The sequence below is a fragment of the Podarcis bocagei genome (genome assembly GCF_964188305.1).
Source record: "Podarcis bocagei genome assembly, chromosome: 1".
NCBI lineage: Eukaryota > Metazoa > Chordata > Lepidosauria > Squamata > Lacertidae > Podarcis > Podarcis bocagei.
This window is the reverse complement of record NC_138125.1, coordinates 141,376,818-141,396,462: the sequence shown is the minus strand read 5'-3', so window position 1 is coordinate 141,396,462 and position 19,645 is coordinate 141,376,818. Positions and strand designations below refer to the sequence as shown.

At 41.1% G+C, this 19,645-nt stretch overlaps 1 protein-coding gene across 3 annotated transcripts in view; it reads right to left on the bottom strand.

Moving 5' to 3' along the window:
- Positions 1–1,663: 1,663 nt before the first annotated feature.
- The window catches only part of MYL1 (myosin light chain 1), a 30,105-nt gene continuing 12,123 nt past the window's right edge, over positions 1,664–19,645 (bottom strand). Inside the window, exons 1-7 of one of the 3 annotated variants that reach the window (XM_081190326.1) lie at positions 16,056–16,173; positions 15,231–15,255; positions 10,538–10,681; positions 8,997–9,170; positions 6,731–6,808; positions 2,728–2,782; positions 1,664–1,980 (exon numbers count right to left, since the gene is read on the bottom strand). In XM_081190326.1, coding sequence (XP_081046452.1) covers positions 2,754–2,782; positions 6,731–6,808; positions 8,997–9,170; positions 10,538–10,681; positions 15,231–15,255; positions 16,056–16,058 — 453 coding nt within the window. In that variant the 5' untranslated portion in view covers positions 16,059–16,173 and the 3' untranslated portion in view covers positions 1,664–1,980; positions 2,728–2,753. Of the gene's footprint in view, positions 1,981–2,727; positions 2,783–6,730; positions 6,809–8,996; positions 9,171–10,537; positions 10,682–14,941; positions 14,970–15,230; positions 15,256–16,055; positions 16,174–19,645 lie in introns of those variants that run through there. The other 2 variants (XM_081190325.1, XM_081190324.1) reach the window with 2 other exon arrangements.

Below are 19,645 nucleotides of genomic sequence, written 5' to 3'. Positions count from 1 at the left end.
AGTGTTTGGGACAGTCACTATTTCTCAGCCTTACCTGTTCCAGAGATGTGAAGGGAAGAATGGGCAACACATCATGTATGCCCTTTCAAACTCAATGAAAGCAGTGTCTAATACATCCTTAATGTTCATTAAAAATAAAAAAATCAAGTTTGATTTCTAAATACCTTCACCCTGCATCCCAATTAAATATAGGAACTAACCCCACAAACATAGATTCCTAGAGAGAATCTAATTGTCAGGAATCAGGTAGAAGTTGCTTCTTTCCCGTCTGCAAGCGTGCACAAAATGGCTTGGCTGTTCTTCCACTTATGGAGACTGTGTTATGAATGGTTGGCAGCCTATCCATGCACAAACTAGTGCAAATATTAATTTGGACATTTGCCTGCATGCCAGGGTTTAAAATAGGAACATGGGGGTGGTGAGGGGGTTTGGTGGAGGAAGACATGGAAACCTGACGCCACCCTTTCTACAGCTGGCTGGCGCATTAAGGATTACATTGCTTCTCAAACCCCACCTCGCTCATGCACCTGGTGCCTCTTGAGTTATGACCATTTCACATGTAGAAATTTAGTAAGGTTAAGACAGACGGTTATAGAATAAGCTGACACTTGGCTAGGGGCTTAAAGTAGTTTTATATGTGCCCAGGGGATGGGGAAAGTGTCACAGCTGAGACCCAAGGTATGCCAGTAATGATGTAGCTTTGTTGTTTAATTACTCTACAGCAGCCATCAAAGAGTAAGATTAAACCAAGGTCTTAACTCTGTACTACAAATGAAATAAACCTTGTTTTATCATTGCAGACATAGAAATTAACACAAGTGGCTTTGATTGTTGTACTCCATCTAGGTGGCCCAATAATTTTTTACTCACATTTGAAATGCAGTTAAAATGAAAATATTTGTTGTTGGGTCTCACATTTTTTGCAAAATTCAGATTTGAATCACAGATCTCCCATGTCCAAGCTGATGGTGTTAGGCTCTGTGTTTGATTCAAACTGGAAGTTCTACTTTATGGCTCAGTCTTACGAAATTCCACTTTAGAAAATTCTAAATGAGCTATTTTGTGTGGTGCAAGTTAGCTTTTAAGTTCAATGTGGCAAATGCATTTTAGTGGCATTCCTAAAATAGTTTATAAACACATTTTTAAAGGGCACTATTTGTCAACCTCTCTAAATTCAATGGAATCTGTTGCTTCTGACTTTTGCTACCTACTTTGGTAGAAAGAGACATTACCATTACCACATGCTCTTTCCTTCCATTCCTTTGAGCCACAAGGAACTGGGAAGATGCTAAAGGGCACATGCCTATGACAGAGATAATTTAATTACTTATTCATCAGCTGCCTGGCACCTGTCCCTTCAATTAATAAGTTGTAAAGAATGTACAGTACTGGCCAATTAAAGTAATTAATGGACATTCTGAAGTTTTCTTGGATAAGAATTGAATATGTTCCAATGAAAAATTTGAAACCATTGAAGAACTGTTAAAAAATTCACTCTATCTCTCAGTCCCAAGGATCTACATGAAATCAAATTGAACCTCAGATAATATCTTTTTTGGATAAAACTTTATTGTATGGAATACAACATATAGAGAAAATAAATTAAGACTTCAAATTTGTTTTAATGGGGATCTGAACAGATTAAAGAAAGATTTTCCAGCCATTCACTGACCACAGAGATTTATTATCAGATTCGTATTCCCCCGGCCAAGCACATACACTGTTTTCATGGTGGACAATATGGAAAAAAGATAATTGGGCTTAACAGCTGTGGCAATGTAGTCCTCATTTGCCTTGGCAAGTGCTTCTTCTGTGAAGTGTAAAAACTTTGAGATTCAATTGGTGTCTGATGCTGATGGCTTTAAAAAAGGGGATGACTGGAAGGCATCTATTACAATCCTTTAAGGCTCTCGGATGGTGTTACTGGATGGAGCAATAGTTTCCTAGATTTGCAGATCTCACGTGCCCACTGATCTTGTTCTGTCAAAAAGCAAAGCAAATATCATTAGATTCTGTATTTTATTGTAAGTTGGGGGGGATGCCTATATTTACATTTTCAACCTGCAATAAATACTTTCTCTCTAAAATAACCCTATGAGTAGGCAGCAATAGTTCCATTTTACAGATATGAAAACTGAGACTGATAACAACTTGTTCCTGGTCAACCATAGCTGACTTGGTATCTTCTGGATCTACTGATGAGACCACATAAGATCCTAAGTGTTTATGTCAGGTTATTTGGAGACCAGAGTGAAATGTATAATATGATTAAAGCCCCAATGCTGCCATTAGTTATTTTTGTGTGGCTATGATCTATGTTTAAGAATCATAGAGGAATCCTTATCTTAGAGAAAAGTCAGCATTAGACAGGAATTGTGGACACAATCCAGCCCAAGTGAAGCTCTTCTAACGGACTTTAATGAGAGACAGAATTGCTCTAAGTGGGACTGAAACACCATTCACTTGGGCTGGGCCATGCTGGGCCATTATTTATGTACTTGTTACAGTTGTGTCAAACCCTTGAAAGGGATTGAATGTCACAGGGTCCTTTTTGTATTATAAACCAATGCAGCTCTTTTCAAATTGTCACCCACAGAAATTCAGATGATACTGGCAGGGATGCTGCCTATAGTAGCTCAGTGCTACTGCTGGCTACAGGCAGATACTAAAAGGCACCCACAACAGAAGTGTGAAAGAAACCAGAGCACGTGTACAGAAGGAACTTACCAAACTACGTGTCTTGAGAAATCTGTTTAGACAGACATGATGTGCCTCACAAATGCTGTGGAATGAAACATAATCAATACGTCATGGAAGCAGGGAACTTGAAAAAGACATTGCATTATCGAGTGCTCCTGCTCAGGACACTCCATCCCAATCCACCTCCCTCTCGGTTTTCTTTTTCCCTTCCCCAAGAGCCAGTCAGCATTCCATACCCACAGAGTGTGCTTGGTCCACATTGGACTATTAGGACTAGGATTCCCCCCCCCTCACCCCCGAGGTGTGGTTTTTTTTTTGTTTTTTGTTTTGGTACTTCTGCAAACTTTGGGGTTCTCCCTCAACCTGCTGCTACTGCTACTTCCTTCTCATGCAAGGCTGGCATCATTTTAGCTCCTTAAGAACAAGCTCTCAATAGAACTGTGTTCACTGTTAGTATATATAAAAATAAAACAGACATTTCCAGATGTGTCAAAATTATTCTGTACTGAGAGCATATTTCAGTGGAACTGATGAGCCAGTAGTAGGATTGCAACATGAGCTGAACCCCGTGGGTGGTATTTAACTAAGTTTTACTCAGAGTAGACCCATTTAAATTAATGAACACGACTAAGTTAGGTCCATTAATTTAAATGGACCTGCTCTGAGTAAAACTATGAGGTTGCCTTACCCAACATGTGCCCATTCAACTGATTGTTTAGTGTGGTAGCGCCTGTACTTTGAAATTCCCTGCCTATTGAGAGCAAGCACGTGCCTTCACTGTGCTCTTTTTGGTGCCTGCTAAAAACATTCCTGTTTAGACATCCTACCCAGATGCTTAGAAAGTTGAGATAAGGTTAATCTGTTTTAGTATTTTAACTTTTGTATGTTTTAAGGTATGGTTGTAAATTTTCAATGATTTTACTGTTTTATCTTTTTGTAAACTGCTTTGAGGCTTTTTACAATTGTGGTGTGTAAATTTATGAGAAAGATAATAAAAAAATAAAACTTGACTATCACCTCATTTAATTAGTAGCGCCTGCCACCAGTCGACAAATGACAGTACTGATAAATCCAAAGTGAGATGTGAAATCTCTGATCTCCTGTCTTTTTGGGATTACTTCTCATACTGTACACTCTTGGGCCCTGTTGCTTCAGTCCCAGCTACCTCACAAAGTAATCAGGTTGTCTTTGCACAGGGCCATCTTAAGCATATCCGGCACCGTGGTGCAAATATCCCTCTGGCGCCGCCCCCCCCTTTCCCAGAGTTGCCAATCTTTTTTAGGGAGGACAGCGCTGCCAGCTACACGCACAGCTTTGCTGGAGGAGGCAGGCAGCGGCTGGAGGGCAGCTCCTCCGGCGGGGAAGAGGCAGAGGCTGGACGCAGAGGCTCGCGGCTCAGCTGGCCGCTTCGTGCTGTGGTGGCCATGGCAGGCGGAGGCTCTGGGCATGGTGCTGCTTCAGTGCGGCATGGCGGAGGCAGGCGGCGAGTTGATGCCTGGAGGTGCCACGTTCATCCTCCGCCTCTTCCCTGGCAGCCTCCAGAACTTGGTGCCCTGCGCCACTAGCCTCTATGGGTAAGACGCCCCTGTCTTTGCCGTTCTTGTAGATAGAGCTGGATGGAGGACCACATTTTGAGATGCCTGTATTGCAGAGGGTTGGGCTAGATGACCCTCAGGGTCCCTTCCAAGACTTCTATGATTCTATGAGGATCTGCTAATGGTTCAGAGTCCTTTTTTCATGCAATTCCTGATCCCTTTCTGTCATTGCATTTTTTTCAAGCTACGGTAATTGTCCTCCCCCCCCCCCTTTAACAGTCATTCCAGCTTCCACACTACCCCCACGCTATGGAAGCCACACTTACAGCATTTCTCTCTGATCCCTGCCTGTTGCTTTTCAACTGAAGCCATGCAGGGATTTCTCCAGCTGCTGTTTGTTTATTTGTTTATTTATATGTTGGACTTATCATGATATACAAAATAAAACCTAATATTTAAACCGTTTTGAGCATTTAGAGCAGCTGCTTCCTTCAAAATGCTATTAAAAGTCAGCATAAGCCCAACAACAGCAACAACAACCCCCAGTGGAGTCAGACCATAGTAAGAAGCCTGAGGAAAGAAGTCTGCCTGATCTCACACAGGACAGCCATGAGACAACTGTTGAAAGTGCCCAGCAACCTAACCATCTTTGGAGGCAGGCATATTAACAGGGCCTGCAAGGTAGAGCTTTACATTAGGGCAGGTTGAGACAGGTACAGATGAACCCGTCTCCAAACCATTTTGGGCACTCTGAATTGGGCCCAGAAATGCATTGGGAACCAGTGCAACTGATGCAAGTGAAATATGTTCCAAATGCCCGGTTTCCAAGTGACCGTGTTTTGTACCAATCAAAGTTACCAGACCATCTTTAAAGGCACCTCTGACATGAAGTGCATTATACAGTGGTACCTCGCAAGACGAATGCCTCGCAAGACGGAAAACTCGCAAAACGAAAGGGTTTTTTGTTTTTTGAGCTGCTTCGCAAGACGATTTTCCCTGTGGGCTTGCTTCGCAAGACGGAAACGTCTTGCAAGTTTGTTTCCTTTTTCTTAACACCGTTAATACAGTTGCGACTTGACTTCGAGGAGCAACTCATAGAAGCGGTGTGGTAGCCTTTTTTGAGGTTTTTGAAGACTTTGGTGATTTTTGAAGCTTTTCCAAAACTTTTCCGACACCGTGCTTCGCAAGACGTAAAAAATCGCAAGACGACAAAACTCGCGGAACGAATTAATTTCATCTTGCGAAGCACCATTGTAGTAGTCTAGTCTAGATGTCACTAGTGCATGAGTAAGTGAGGCAAGCTCTGCTCTCCAAATAGGATCACAGCTGGCATACCAACCTAAACTGGCAAAAAGCATCCTTGGCCACTGCTGACACCTGAGCACCCCCAATTTGCTCTGAATCCAGGTTCACACTCCCCAACTGCAAACATGGTCCTTTGAGAGGAGCACAGCTTCATCTAAGACCAATGTAAGCCTCTGTCCAAAGTTATGGGTTCCCCTGCCCAATGGATTCAATTTCAGCCTGCTCATTCTCATCCAACCCTGTACAGCCTCCAGTCATTGGTTGAAAAGTTCAACAGTCTGTGGGGAGCGGAGGTAGAGCTGACCAAGTGTCATCTGCAGACTGATGACACTTCAACGCAAACCTACATGAAATATTGGGAGAAGTCATTGGGAAATGCTGAAAAGCTCAACATCTAATAAATTAACAGCTCAAAAGCATCATGGCTGGTGTGGTAATGATAGGGAGCCTTTCATTCCTTTCATGGAAAGACAGGTGTTCCAGTGCCAGGAGTGTTGGATTTCAGCCTAGGCGAGAAGAGAAACCGCTGCTATTCATGTACCATGGGCGAGGGATGCCATACTTTTCATGTGGCCCCATAAACAATCTCCTTTCTTTTCCGGTGGACATGAGCCTGGGCTAACCATCCCACTTCTTTTCTCTCTCGCTTTGGACACTGGCCACCCGCTTTCCCCTGCAATGAGCTTGTCCGCATTGGGCTGCTGCTAAGGGCACACCACAGATTCAGCCCCATCATTTGGGAGGGGGACGTGGCTCAGTGGTAGAGCATCCGCTTTGCATGCAGAAGGTCCTAAGTTCAATCCCCAGCATCTCTTCAGAGCACAAACAGATGTGACATGAGAAATCCATGATCTGATATGCCAACTTAAAAAGGAAAGACATCTGTGCTTGGGTGAGGGATGGAATACACTAGTGAAATAGTGCTGGGGAGAGGATATTTCTCCCTTTCCTCCTGCACGTTTTCCCCAGCTGAAATTCCCCCAAAGCTTCTGGGTTGGAAAACACAGGTACCACTGTTTTATATTGGGTCTCCAGCAAAGCAAAGAAAATAGCAGCTTGGGGTGTGCAATTTACTTGGGAAAACAGCATGGGTGGGGGAAGTGTTAAATTCTCCTTCCTCCAGCACCGCTGCCCTCTTTCATTTGACCCCACCCCATGGATGTTTCCCCCTACTGTATAGTGGAACTTACCCTCGTAGTTGATGCAGCCGTTGGAGTCTTCCTGCCCTTTCATCAGTTCCTCTACTTCTTCTTCCTTCATCTTCTCACCTAAACCACAGAAGATATTTATGGTGGTGATGATGTTATATACAGTCGTACCTTGGTTCTCAAACACCTTGGTACATTTGGCTTCATACATTTTGGCTTCCAAATGCCAAAAACCAGGAAGTACGTTTTTGAACGTTCGGTTTTTGAACATTTTTTGGATGACGAACATCCAACACGGCTTCCTCTTGAGTGCAGGAAGCTCCTGCAGCCAGTTGGAAGCTGAGCCTTGGTTTTCGAAAGTCGAATAGACTTCCAGAACAGACTACATTCGAGAAGTAAGGTACGACTATACTGCTTATGTGCCAAAATTGCTTCTAAGCAGTTTACAGATCTAAATATAAGAAAAGCCCTGCTGGATCTGACCAAAGACACATTTAGTTCAGCATCCTGTTCTTACAGAGGCCTATGCTGTGCTGTGGGGTGGGGGGCAAACAAGAGACTGGCTTTGTGTTATGTGTCAGCTATCACTCATGGTGTGTTTCACTCCAAAGAAAGCCCAAGCTGTTTGTTCTTAGTTTGTTCTTAGCTTACTGGCTCATGGGTTCTTTCAGATAAACAAACTACGAGCGCTTGTTCACGTGTAACACACAGCTGGCCTCTGGTTTATCTCCCCCCTGGAATGACAACAGCAGGAACAGGGTGGGGGAGATCTGAAGTGGAGACTCCTGAGCAGCATGCACCAGCACACTCCTCGTTCCAATTAAACCATATTTTAACTGTAGATGTACAAACTAGGTCAGTGTATCTGTTCTGATAGCTCTTCATTTCTGACACTAGTGATGTCATGGGACTTGTGGTGTTGTAGCAATCTATGTGGACTTTCAGCCAAGGGTGCAATGTGGTTAGGCAGTCAAAATGCTGACACGTGGAACTCAGGGTGGATCACCTTTGTTTCCTGCTGCCGTGGAAGCAACTTTCTAGGTGCTCACAACAGATCCATGACCACACAGGATATCAAAGGAGAGGTACCCCTGCAAAAGGGCATGTTGAATTATTCAACTTTCAAATTCCAAATATGATGGATCTAAAAAGTTGTAACATGACTTGGGAATTCAAAAGATATTTTGGTTAAATTAATATACTTAAGTTTTGCTTGATAAATAAAATGTGTGTAAAATTGCACAGAAATCATTGCAAACAATTGCCAAGTGCTTGGACTTGTAGTTTATATTCTTGTTATCATCTATCTATCTATCTATCTATCTATCTATCTATCTATCTATCTATCTATCATCATTACCTGAGATTTTCAGAAGGTAAAATTAAAATTATCTAGTTTTTCAAAACTTCTTCATCAAATTACCAAGCTGAATGTTGTCTAATCACAAAATAATAGCAAATATAAATTCCTCAAACTCTAAAACATATTTTTAAGACCCTTCACTGAAGAAATTTGCAAAAATTAAGTTTCACCCCCTAAGATCACATGCTCTGTCCCTGCGGTTGTATGATTCTCTGTGTCTTTGAAATATATTTCTTTTTAACCATCCAGGATCTAACGATGTTTTATTGATGTCTGTATGTATGTTTGTATTACCTGCTCTCCATGCTAAGATCCCAGGTGGGCTACATCATTAAAACATAATATAAAAACAACTTAAAACAACTTCCAACCTTAAAAATAAGGTGGGTCCAAAAACATACACCTCAGGTATCAACAGCCATGGTAAAGAGTTACTTTTAATTACACTTTTAGTTATTTTATTATAATCTTGAATGTTTTACACCACATTGTTATACTTCAGGGAAAGTGTGGATCATCCAAATTTAAATAAATAGGCCTTTGCTATTATAAATATCTGTTTTATTACATTGGAAATAATAATTGGGCACTAATGTCAATATAGATTTAAAGTGGCTAAAAAGTTAATCTTCTCCAGCTCCAGAAACATTTACTTTATTTTCCTATTTTTATTCCAACCCAGTGCTTGGTTTAAGGGGATGGAAAGCCTTGGGATGCCTTACAGAGAATTCTCGGTGCTCTGACCAAAATTCCAGTTCCCAGATTTAACTGAAGAAAGCCAAAGGAATGTAACTTTTATAAAAACAAAACATATCTGTAGTACAGTTAACACAGGGTCAGGGGTTCAAGGCCCATGCTGGGCAAAATATTCCTGTATTGCACGGGCTTGGACCAGATGGCCTTTATGGTTCCTTCCAACCCTATGAGGACTTTTGGAAGCCTTACCCAGAGTGGCCAGTACGTGACGGAGTTCAGCACCCATGACGGTCCCATTGCCCTCTTTGTCAAAGACACGCAGACCTTCAACGAAGTCTTCAAAGCCGCCCTGCTCCTTGTTATTGGCTGCTGCTTGCATCATGGGCAGGAACTCTTCAAACCCAATTTTCTTGGCATTCATCTCTACAATAAAACAACATTATCAACAATGTTCTGAGATATATTTGTGATGCTTTAGGAAGTTCTCCTGAAGTGCTATCCTGTGATGCTTCCTTTAGAAATTAAATTTCTTCCTTCACAATATGGTACTACTGCCAAAGCTTTCAGGTAGTCATAGAACACTGAAGTCTTTGCTTATTGTTGTACTTATCATCAGGTGATGCTACATACACATAAAGGAGGCAAATCTGTATTCAGTGGAGGGGGGCGGTTTTTACAGGAATCATAATTTAAATGGTTTTTACAGGAATCATAATTTAATGGTTGTCCAGCTCCACTTCTAAGGAAACACAAGCACACAGTGGTTGCACTACTTGTGAAAAAGGATCTGTAGTTTAATTTGAACACGCTATTTATTTCATGCATTATCTATTTATTATACCGTAGTTTTATAGTGGTGTTTCTAGTGCTGTGTTCTATGGCTTTTCGCACAGCACCTTCACACTGGTAAAGCTTGCTAACAGCTTTAAAGGAAAAGAAAACAAGGGGCTGTGAGTTAGATATTGTTATGAGTTGTGGGGTTAGGAGTGTCAGACCCATGGGGGCAACCAAAGGGGGATGGGGGAAGCTGCCCCCCGTAAATCAATAAAAAGCAATAAAAATACTTAACTGAGGTTCTGCCTCCCCCAACAAAAGTCTGCCCCCCTAACAAAAATCCTGGCTAGGCCCCTCTAATCCTTGGATTCAGCAAGTGTTAAAAGCTAATCAAGACTTCTGATTCCTGGAAATAGTTAAACTAGCTACTGGTGAGTGATGGGGGCTTAAGGGGCTCAGTACAGACGGCAATTTCAAGTCAGTTTATATAGGTCCCACCAGGGACTAGTCAGATCTTGAACTATTTAATTTCATGAAGTAGCTGTATCATATGTCTTCAGATATGCCCTTGGCACATGCTTGACTCTTTCTCATCAAAGACATCAGCAATTTAATTTGGGTGGGTAGCTGGAAGCTGCTAACATGAGTTGGACCAAACTGAGGGAGGCAGTGGAAGACAGGAGTGCCTGGCATGCTCTGGTCTATTCTACGGGTTCACGAAGAGTCGGACACGACTAAACAACAACAACAACAACAACAAAGCTGGAATAAAACTGTTGAGCTGAAAAAATTACTTTGCACATTCACAAATTCTACAAACTCATGTCCATAATAACCAAATATTAAATGCTTTTTTTAAAAAAATAAAACCCCACCCCCACAAATGCTTGTGTGGTCAAGGCTTGTATAAGAGGAAAGCACACTCCATCTTCACTAAAATTAAGGTAGTGGGAAAGGAGAATTTGACTGAACGTTAAGAGGACATAATATGGACCATTTCATCTCAGAGTCATTACCCTCATTGCTGGGGTTGCCCATGATCTTCTTGACCTCAGCATTGGTGGGGTTCTGCCCCAAAGCACGAATGACATCTCCAACCTGGCTTAGGGTGATCTTGCTTTCACCAGTCCTGTCGAAAAGGAGGAAGGCCTCCTTAAAGTCTGCAAGAGGAAAGTGTCAGTGTCACCATAGTCAAACAACTTGCCCACACACTAGTTTGTATCTACTATGGTATAAATATTAATAGGGCCACTTTCTCTGCAACAAAATTCCAGTGGTGTGACATTTGCATAATTTTACTGGTAGTATCAAATTTATCCCCCTCCCCATTTTTTGCCTCTAATAGCCATTACAAGCTGAGATTTGGCCCCCTCCCTTGTCCCTTTTTCATGGAAGCAGTGAGCCCCTTTGGTTCACAACCCTGCCCCCAATAAATATTGACTGTTTACCATACCTTATGATGGCTAATAGAGCCCTGATAAGGTTGATACATTTTTAAATCCTCCATGTGAAACAGCCACATTGCCATAGCCCCATGGAGGAGGAGGTAAGATATGAGCTGGGGCCTCTGCTCTGACACCTGACCCCCAGGAAAACTCTGCCTATCTGCTTTCACCCCACTTTTGAGAGAGAGAGAGATTGCCTGAGTGGAGTCTCCACAGAAGGAAGCACTGGTGTGGATGTCCCACCCTTTTTGGGTAACTCTCCTCTGCGGTTGAAGCAACGGGGCTGTTTCACATGTGGGAGCTTTTATCGTAACTGCCTGCATGCTTATAAATGTTATATATGTATTTAGTTTTAATTAATTAATAAAAAAGGTAAAGGGACCCCTGACCATTAGGTCCAGTCGTGGCCAACTCTAGGATTGCGGCGCTCATCTCACTTTATTGGCCGAGGGAGCCGGCATACAGCTTCCGGGTCATGTGGCCAGCATGACTAAGCCGCTTCTGGCGAACCAGAACAGCGCACGGAAACGCCGTTTAATTAATATCCATATTTAATTATTAATTAATATTAATTAATTAATATCCATATTTAATTGTCTTTCCTGTGTTTTTAATGGTTCTTATTTTTATCTGTAAGAGGCCTTGAGTCCCATTACAAGAAAAGGGAGGGGTATAAATCAATATCTCACCATCATTGCTATCATCATATAAAGCAAGGCAGAACCTTCCAATTATGGGTACAGGGGGCCATTGCAGACAGCCAAAAAGTTCAGCAAATGGAAAAAGGATCTGACACAACTAGCAGCTGAAAATAGCAAGCATTGTGTCTTGACAGTAAAAGTACTTTGGGAAGCATAGAAGTGAAGCTATATGAATAATGTGGGAAAGCAAGCAGCTCCTACAGAAAGGCAAGACAGCATGAATAAGTGTGTCTTTGGAGGGGTTTAAAGTTTTCACCTTCTACACTGCATTTAAAGGCTGTTAAGAACCCAGTGTCACCTAACTGCAGTCGCCACAGAGCAGTTTTGAAATTTCTTCTAGACCAATTTGGAATTTTTTCTGAAGCCACATCATGCCTGGCAAAGCGTAAATTTCTGCTTTATATAGAACTCTGCTCCTTCCGTCTTTCGTAAGCCATGGGGCAAATTATGCAGCCTCCATTCATTTTCTCCTGGGGGCTTGTGAAGCTGTACTATTTTGGTGCTCCCTCTTGCCCTCCTTATACTGCCTCAAGAAGTTCCCTAGCCCTCTCCTAAATCGCTGAGGCAGGACGTGCGGTTGCTAGTCTGTAACCCAATATATCTGATATTAATCCCCTCACTGTCTGATGCGTTGAGACCTGCAAGGCACTTCAATAGCTAGCCCTCTCCCATTACAGCTCATAAAGTTCTGGCCTTTTAGAATTGAAGAGACGAGACGGCTACATGCTCCCAGGCTCACATTTGATATTTCCTCAGTGGCTACAAACAACAGAACTTCACTCATTTACACCAATGGAAGATCTCATCACCAACTCATCACCATTTTTATTCTTCTTTTTAAAAGACTACCCACTTTCGGGAATGTAAAATGCAAACTCCTCATTTTCAGCTGCTGCAAACAGCAGTCAGTTTTCCATGTATACTGGTGGGAAATAGAATCATAGAATCATAGAATCATAGAATCATAGAGTTGGAAGAGACCACAAGGGCCATCGAGTCCAACCCCCTGCCAAGCAGGAAACACCATCAGAGCACTCCTGACATATGGTTGTCAAGCCTCTGCTTAAAGACCTCCAAAGTAGGAGACTCCACCACACTCCTTGGCAGCAAATTCCACTGTCGAACAGCTCTTACTGTCAGGAAGTTCTTCCTAATGTTTAGGTGGAATCTTCTTTCTTGTAGTTTGGATCCATAGGTTACAGTGTGATTCTGAACAATATTGGCTCAGCTTTTAAGCCTGGTTTAACATTTTTAACAGTAATGATAGGCTCAGTAAAGTATGCTTCAAGCACATTCTTCTGTCCCTCAGATTCTTTTTGCTCTGTATTTTGGATCAGTGTATTTGCAGCCCAAGAACAGATGGGCATTGCTGAAACAATTGGAAGGCCAGAGATGTTTCCTTTCTTTATAGGCACGCATTGTGACTGAAATTCTTTCCTCTCCCCTCCATTCAAGATCTCACTAGGTTTAAAAATATGTTTTTGCAGTAGGCAGAATGTGAAGCTAAGTCCACAGATGTGTGTGGGGGCTTAAAGACACAGCTGGGATTCTGATTTTACCCCCCTTCATGTTGCGCAGTGCAATAATTTGTTTATTAACCCAGAAGTAAAAAATTTATTTTAGGGTTCTCCCACGTCTTCTTTAATTGGCTAGGTGTTTGTCAACTTTTTAATAAGCCAAAAAATTGATATTAACTGGGGCAACTTTTCTTTTATAGCAGTTTAATATGACTAAAGAAAGTGTTTCAACTGTTAAAAGTGTTCTTACTAAATGTTGGCCAGCTCTTTTGTTTTGAAATACTTTGGTTTTGACTAATTTAAAATTAATCTAGCAAATTAATCAATCTATGGTCACCTTAACGAGCAACTCCAAGAATACCCTTTAATCTGGAATGTATTGCTTGTGAAAGTTGTTAATGCAGAATGTGAAGCTGGAGAAAGAGCTTTTTAATTCAAAGGTACATTCCAGGCAAGGTGGGTTTTTCATTCAATTTATAGGTCTAAGAAATGTAAAAAACAATAGGTACTCACTACAGCAAGGGCATATCAAATCAAGTTAAAGAAATCTTGCCATTTGGTGGTTTCACTTAGAATCCCCATGTTACAGTGAACATCCAGATTTTACTGAATGTTGCCATTTAAATGTGAATGTTGGAAATCCAGAGGAATTTTCTGAATACCTGAAAACAGATATATATCCCCCACCCCACCAAGCTCTTTGTAGATATACCAGTGAATGCTGACATTCACCATATCTGGGGCATTCTGCATCATATACACATATCTTAAATCACATAATGCAAGCCAATTATTTGACAAATAAAATCCAAAGCGTTGTAGTATATTGATCCTACATATGAGTGGTAGCATATCAACATGCCATTCAACTGCTGTGACATTGCATCAAAATGGATGATAGGCAAGAAGCCTTATAATGCTACTACTATAAGGCTGTAATTCTAGCCTCATTTATTTGGGAGTAACCACCATTGAATTCAATAGGATTTACTTCTGAGTAGAGAAGATTAGGGCTGTGATGTTAGTGATAAAGGTGTCTTGCTTTTAATTTTAATTGAATAATAAAAGACTTACATAAATTGGGATCAAATAAAACTATCTTTACAGAAGTAATATTTTAGGATATTTAATTGATAAAGGGGTATTTGTTTCTTTTGTCTGACAAAGACACACAGACTGATTTTTTTGTGGGGGTAGGAACATTAATTTACTGGAATTTTGAAATGTATACAACAGGCTGATTACAATAAATAAATAAATAAATAAATAAATAAATAAGCCCCAAATTCCCTTTAATTCGTGACGCTCATATTACATACTATATTCTTAGTTAAATTGATTTAGCTCCGCCCTACTCCAGGAATACAGCTTGATATTCCCTTAGCATTTCCTAGGAGTCATAATCATACATGCATTGGCTTCATTTATTTATTTATCAATATGCAACATTTATAGATTTTTGTTTCTCTGCTTTCTTCCTTACTAATGGCTTTAAACCTCATTCTGTCATTACTGCCTTAGCAGCTCTCTGAAGAAGGAGAAGACAGCACTCTCTTGGGATCTGGGCTTCAAGGCAGTCAACAGCAAAACATAAAACACTTTAGAAAGAAGTGATTTGGAATATGTGGCCTGATCTTTAAGTGGTGGAAGTCTACATGATTGAAGTCAATTTAGCTTCACTGTTTATACCAGCGGGCATATTCCAATGGTATTAAAATACCTCTCTCTATGTTTACTGGCTCTCCTCAAAAACTTACCCTCCTGTTGTTCCTTGGAGAACTCGATCTGTTAGAAAAAAAATCAATCACAAAAAGCCCCTTTTTTAAAAAAGAAAGACTTGTTGGACTTGACAGCATCCAGCTTGCTCCTTGAAAAATCTTCCCAAGATGCAAAGAAAAGGATTTTGTCCGATTTTTCAAGTGTAGCTGAGATGCCGCCAGTTGCTAATGGAACAATGCCTACTTAAGCTAATGAGTATCCAGTATTTGATGTTCCGTGCAATGAATCACATCAACACGCAGGGAATTGAATTTATGTTCCACTTACCAGCAATCTGATCAGCACTGAAGGACTGCATTTGGTAAAAGAGAGAGGAAAGTAAAAAGCTAGTACTCTTGGAGGGAAAATTGCATTGACAGACAAAAGTTATACATATCCTATAGTGTGTTTATGTGAACTAATTTGGCCACAAATGTATTTTATGTATTCCATTATTTGAAATCTTTCCAGGCCACCTTTCAGGGCAAAGCCCTCCAAAAGCAGTTTATGTTAGAAAAATAATAATAATAAAAGCAGATAACAATGTCATGTAAGTATTTGAAGTCCATTATAGTATCTTCCTGCACACAATCAGAAGCACAGATATATACAGTATGAGCTAAATATCCTAATCCTTTTTAGAGGAACATATTATTGCATTACAGTAGAGAACATAATGTAAATCGAAAATATCATTGTGCAATAAATACTACATTCAAAAGAACTAATAAAACAGAAGGTTTAAGACCCATATGTCCTTTAAGCCTTTATTTTAAAAACATGCCATTTTGCGACTGTTCATAGGCAGGTTGTGCATCTGGATTCTACTGCACATATATTTCAGCAAAGATGAATTACAGGCTATTGATAACAACAACCTGCTATAAAAGACAGGAAACATGTGAGCTATTACATAAGACAAGATTTCCCAAATAATCCCAGTAATTTCACATTAACAATAAGAATAGATGCACACACTCCCGCATGATTTTGATAGGACACTATATTGGTTCTCTACTCCCTTATGCTATGCACTAATTACACACTTGAAAATGACAATGTTAGATCAAACCACTGGCTTACTATGCAGAACTAATTTTCTCCTGCACCCACCATGATTGCGAAAGTTGGAAGGGAAGAGGAGGAGGCAAGGCTGGAAGCTGCCTGAATCCCTGAGAGTGGTCCTGACTCCCTGGCCTTATTTCTTCTTATTTAACATAAGCCAGTGACATCATGGGCAGGATTAAGTGTCAGAGAGTAGCGGCCACTCCCCCTAGGGGAGTTCTTTAACTTTCTTAGGGCAAAGGCAAAGAAGGATCCATTTCTTGATGGCCCTCTCGTAGGCACTATTTTTAGGAGGGTGAAGAGCAGGCAGGGAGCTGCTGCTTGCTTTCCTGAGTTTGAATCCTGTCAGCACTTTTTCACTCTGCAGCGTAAAGATGGAATATTCCTTATGTAGTCTTCCTCAAAAAAGGCTTATCGCTTATGGACGCCTGTTCATATTGAGCCAGCTATTGAGCCAGCTGGTGGGACAGTGGACCTCTCAAGGGTTTCTCCAGCTGGCTGCCTTAAGCATTTTCAGCTAGGTCTGATACCTCTGGTATTGAGAACGACATTTTCTAGCCAGCGAATTTAAGAAGCTTAATCCCAAATTATTACACACCAGGGAAACCACCCCTCCTGCTTTCAGTCAGCATAGTTCACTTGCCAGTTAAGGCAGAGAGTTAGGCAGGTTTACTTGGAAGTAAGATCCACTATGTTAAGGGAACGTTACTCCCAGGTTAAGTTCACAAAGGAAATGATTAAAGACCCAAGAAAAAGTAGCAGGTTTTATTATAAATTTGGCTTGATTCATGAATTATTTTTGAACATGGTAAAGCCACTGTTAAGACGATTTTACCATATCAGTTTTGAGTGGTGAGTCTATATTGTCTCCTATGTAATGTGGCATTTTACTAAGACAGAGCAAACTTTAGCCTTCAATAGTTCAATCTGGCATAGTGAATTCCACATCAAACAAACATTCAGAAAACATTCACCTGTGTAGAGCTGATGGGATGATTTTACCATGAGCTCAGTGATTTTACAACATCCATGAGCAATATGTGAATTGGACCGTAGGGGTGTAAAATTAGATTCAAATAGTTTGACTTAGCCAACCAATGGCTTGATAGCCTTAAGAACAAAACTGAACAGCTTGGTGGTTGCCTGAAGTCAAATATGTAATCTGAATTACTTCTAGCATTTAAAGTATGTATGATTCATAAGATTATGTATTTTTAGATTTTGTGAATCGCGATAAAATGTAGCTCATGTAGGTTTTGGAAAAATGATATGCTGCTGGTTTATGACAGGCAGGAGAGGGTTCCCATCATTATAATAAAAAGCTGGTAGCATATTCAGAGACAGGAGTTTGGAATACGACCATTTCCCTCACTACATTTACAGGTTTATTTGCAATCCCTGTAACATTGCCCTTGCCATTCTTTGACATTTCTAGTAGCTACAAAATACAAAACTTGCATATCTAGCTTGCATATTAAAGTGTGGGTAGGGAGACCACATTTAAAATATATTTTGCTTTTATGCAGTTTTGTTTATGTTCAACAGTTTAAACCTGTGTCTCAGGTTTGATTCTGGTTCAGGTAAAAAAAGGAGAGTAATTTACCTTGTTTGAAAATTAATTGATAATTACCACAGTTTTAGAGGTAACAGAATGGGACTCAAAATTGCTTCCAGAATGAGCTAAAAAGGACTCTGGAGTTCCCCTTGGACATAATGAAATGTGGAGCTTGCTGTGGGAAAAATCCTAATTCCTTTTCATTGGCTAAACAAGTAATTGCCATGCTATCATTATTTCCAATTATATTTAATAATTTTTAACTAATAAAGTTCTACAACTACAGTTCCTAATTAACAGGTGAAGAGCAGCATCTGGAGTAGGGTGTTCAGTTCCCATGCCAAATCTATTATCAGGAGGTATTTTTTCCTTGTTGAGCCGCAAGACCAAGATCGGTCATTCTCCAGGGCATGGTTACATTTCCAATAAATTCACCCCATAGAAACTTTCAGAATATGAGATTCATGAATGAATCCCATGTAAATTTGGGTTAAAGGCAGGAGTGGGGCCACACCAGCGCTATAGATGGCATCCTACAAGCAAGGAGAATGCACATCCAGCCCCACAAACCAGGCCATTTTTGCACTTCTGTTGCTGTGGGTAAGAAAGGATTTTTCTCTTTGAAAGGGAGGCTGAAACTTCATGAGTGAAGTTGTTTCCCAGCTGTAACAGTAGAAATTCTTAGATACAGCTAAATTGGCATTATGGGATTGGCTTGCTTATAGACTATAGATTGCTGAGTAGATCCAGCCAATGGGACTTACCCACCTGTAAACCGGTGCAGAATTACAGCCCAAATCACTTCGAAAATGATCAGGGTTGACCTGTCAGTTCTTCAGAGGTAATACTGGTTTAGACAGGATGAGGCCATGATTGGTGCGTAAGAATAAAGCTGGGGAATCTTACATGAGTTGTATTCCTCAGAAGTACAGAGTCTGCGTGTGTCGAGGCTGAAGCAAAATGGAATCTCTACAGATCCCTTTGCCTTTGGGCCTTCTGGGTTTGGTTTGGTTTGGTTTGGTTTTGACAATGTACTATTCAGCAGAATGCAGGTGGGGCTCTTTAAGAGGTATTCTGTTTTGCTAGCCTCTCCTCCTCAAGTCATGTCAGACTAACCTGATCTCGTTTTTTGACAGAATTACAAGCCTGGTAGATGAAGGGAACGCAGAGGATGTAGCCTACCTTGATTTCAGCAAGGCATTTGACAAGGTGCCCCATGATATTCTTGTAAAGAAGCTGGTAAAATGCGGTCTTGACTGTGCTACCACTCAGTGGATTTGTAACTGGCTGACTGACCGAACCCAAAGGGTGCTCATCAATGGTTCCTCTTCATCCTGGAGAAGAGTGACTAGTGGAGTGCCACAGGTTTCTGTCTTGGGCCCGGTCTTATTCAACATCTTTATCAACGACTTGGATGATGGACTCAAGGGCATCCTGATCAAATTTGCAGATGACACCAAACTGGGAGGGGTGGCTAACACCCCAGAGGACAGGATCACACTTCAAAACGACCTTGACAGATTAGAGAACTGGGCAAAAACAAACAAGATGAATTTTAACAGGGAGAAATGTAAAGTATTGCACTTGGGCCAAAAAAATGAGAGGCACAAATACAAGATGGGTGACACCTGGCTTGAGAGCAGTACATGTGAAAAGGATCTAGGAGTCCTGGTTGACCACAAACTTGACATGAGCCAACAGTGTGACGCGGCAGCTAAAAAAGCCAATGCAATTCTGGGCTGCATCAATAGGAGTATAGCATCTAGATCAAGGGAAGTAATAGTGCCACTGTATTCTGCTCTGGTCAGACCTCACCTGGAGTACTGTGTCCAGTTCTGGGCACCACAGTTCAAGAAGGACACTGACAAACTGGAACGTGTCCAGAGGAGGGCAACCAAAATGGTCAAAGGCCTGGAAACAATGCCTTATGAGGAACGGCTAAGGGAGCTGGGCATGTTTAGCCTGGAGAAGAGGAGGTTAAGGGGTGATATGATAGCCATGTTCAAATATATAAAAGGATGTCACATAGAGGAGGGAGAAAGGTTGTTTTCTGCTGCTCCAGAGAAGCGGACACGGAGCAATG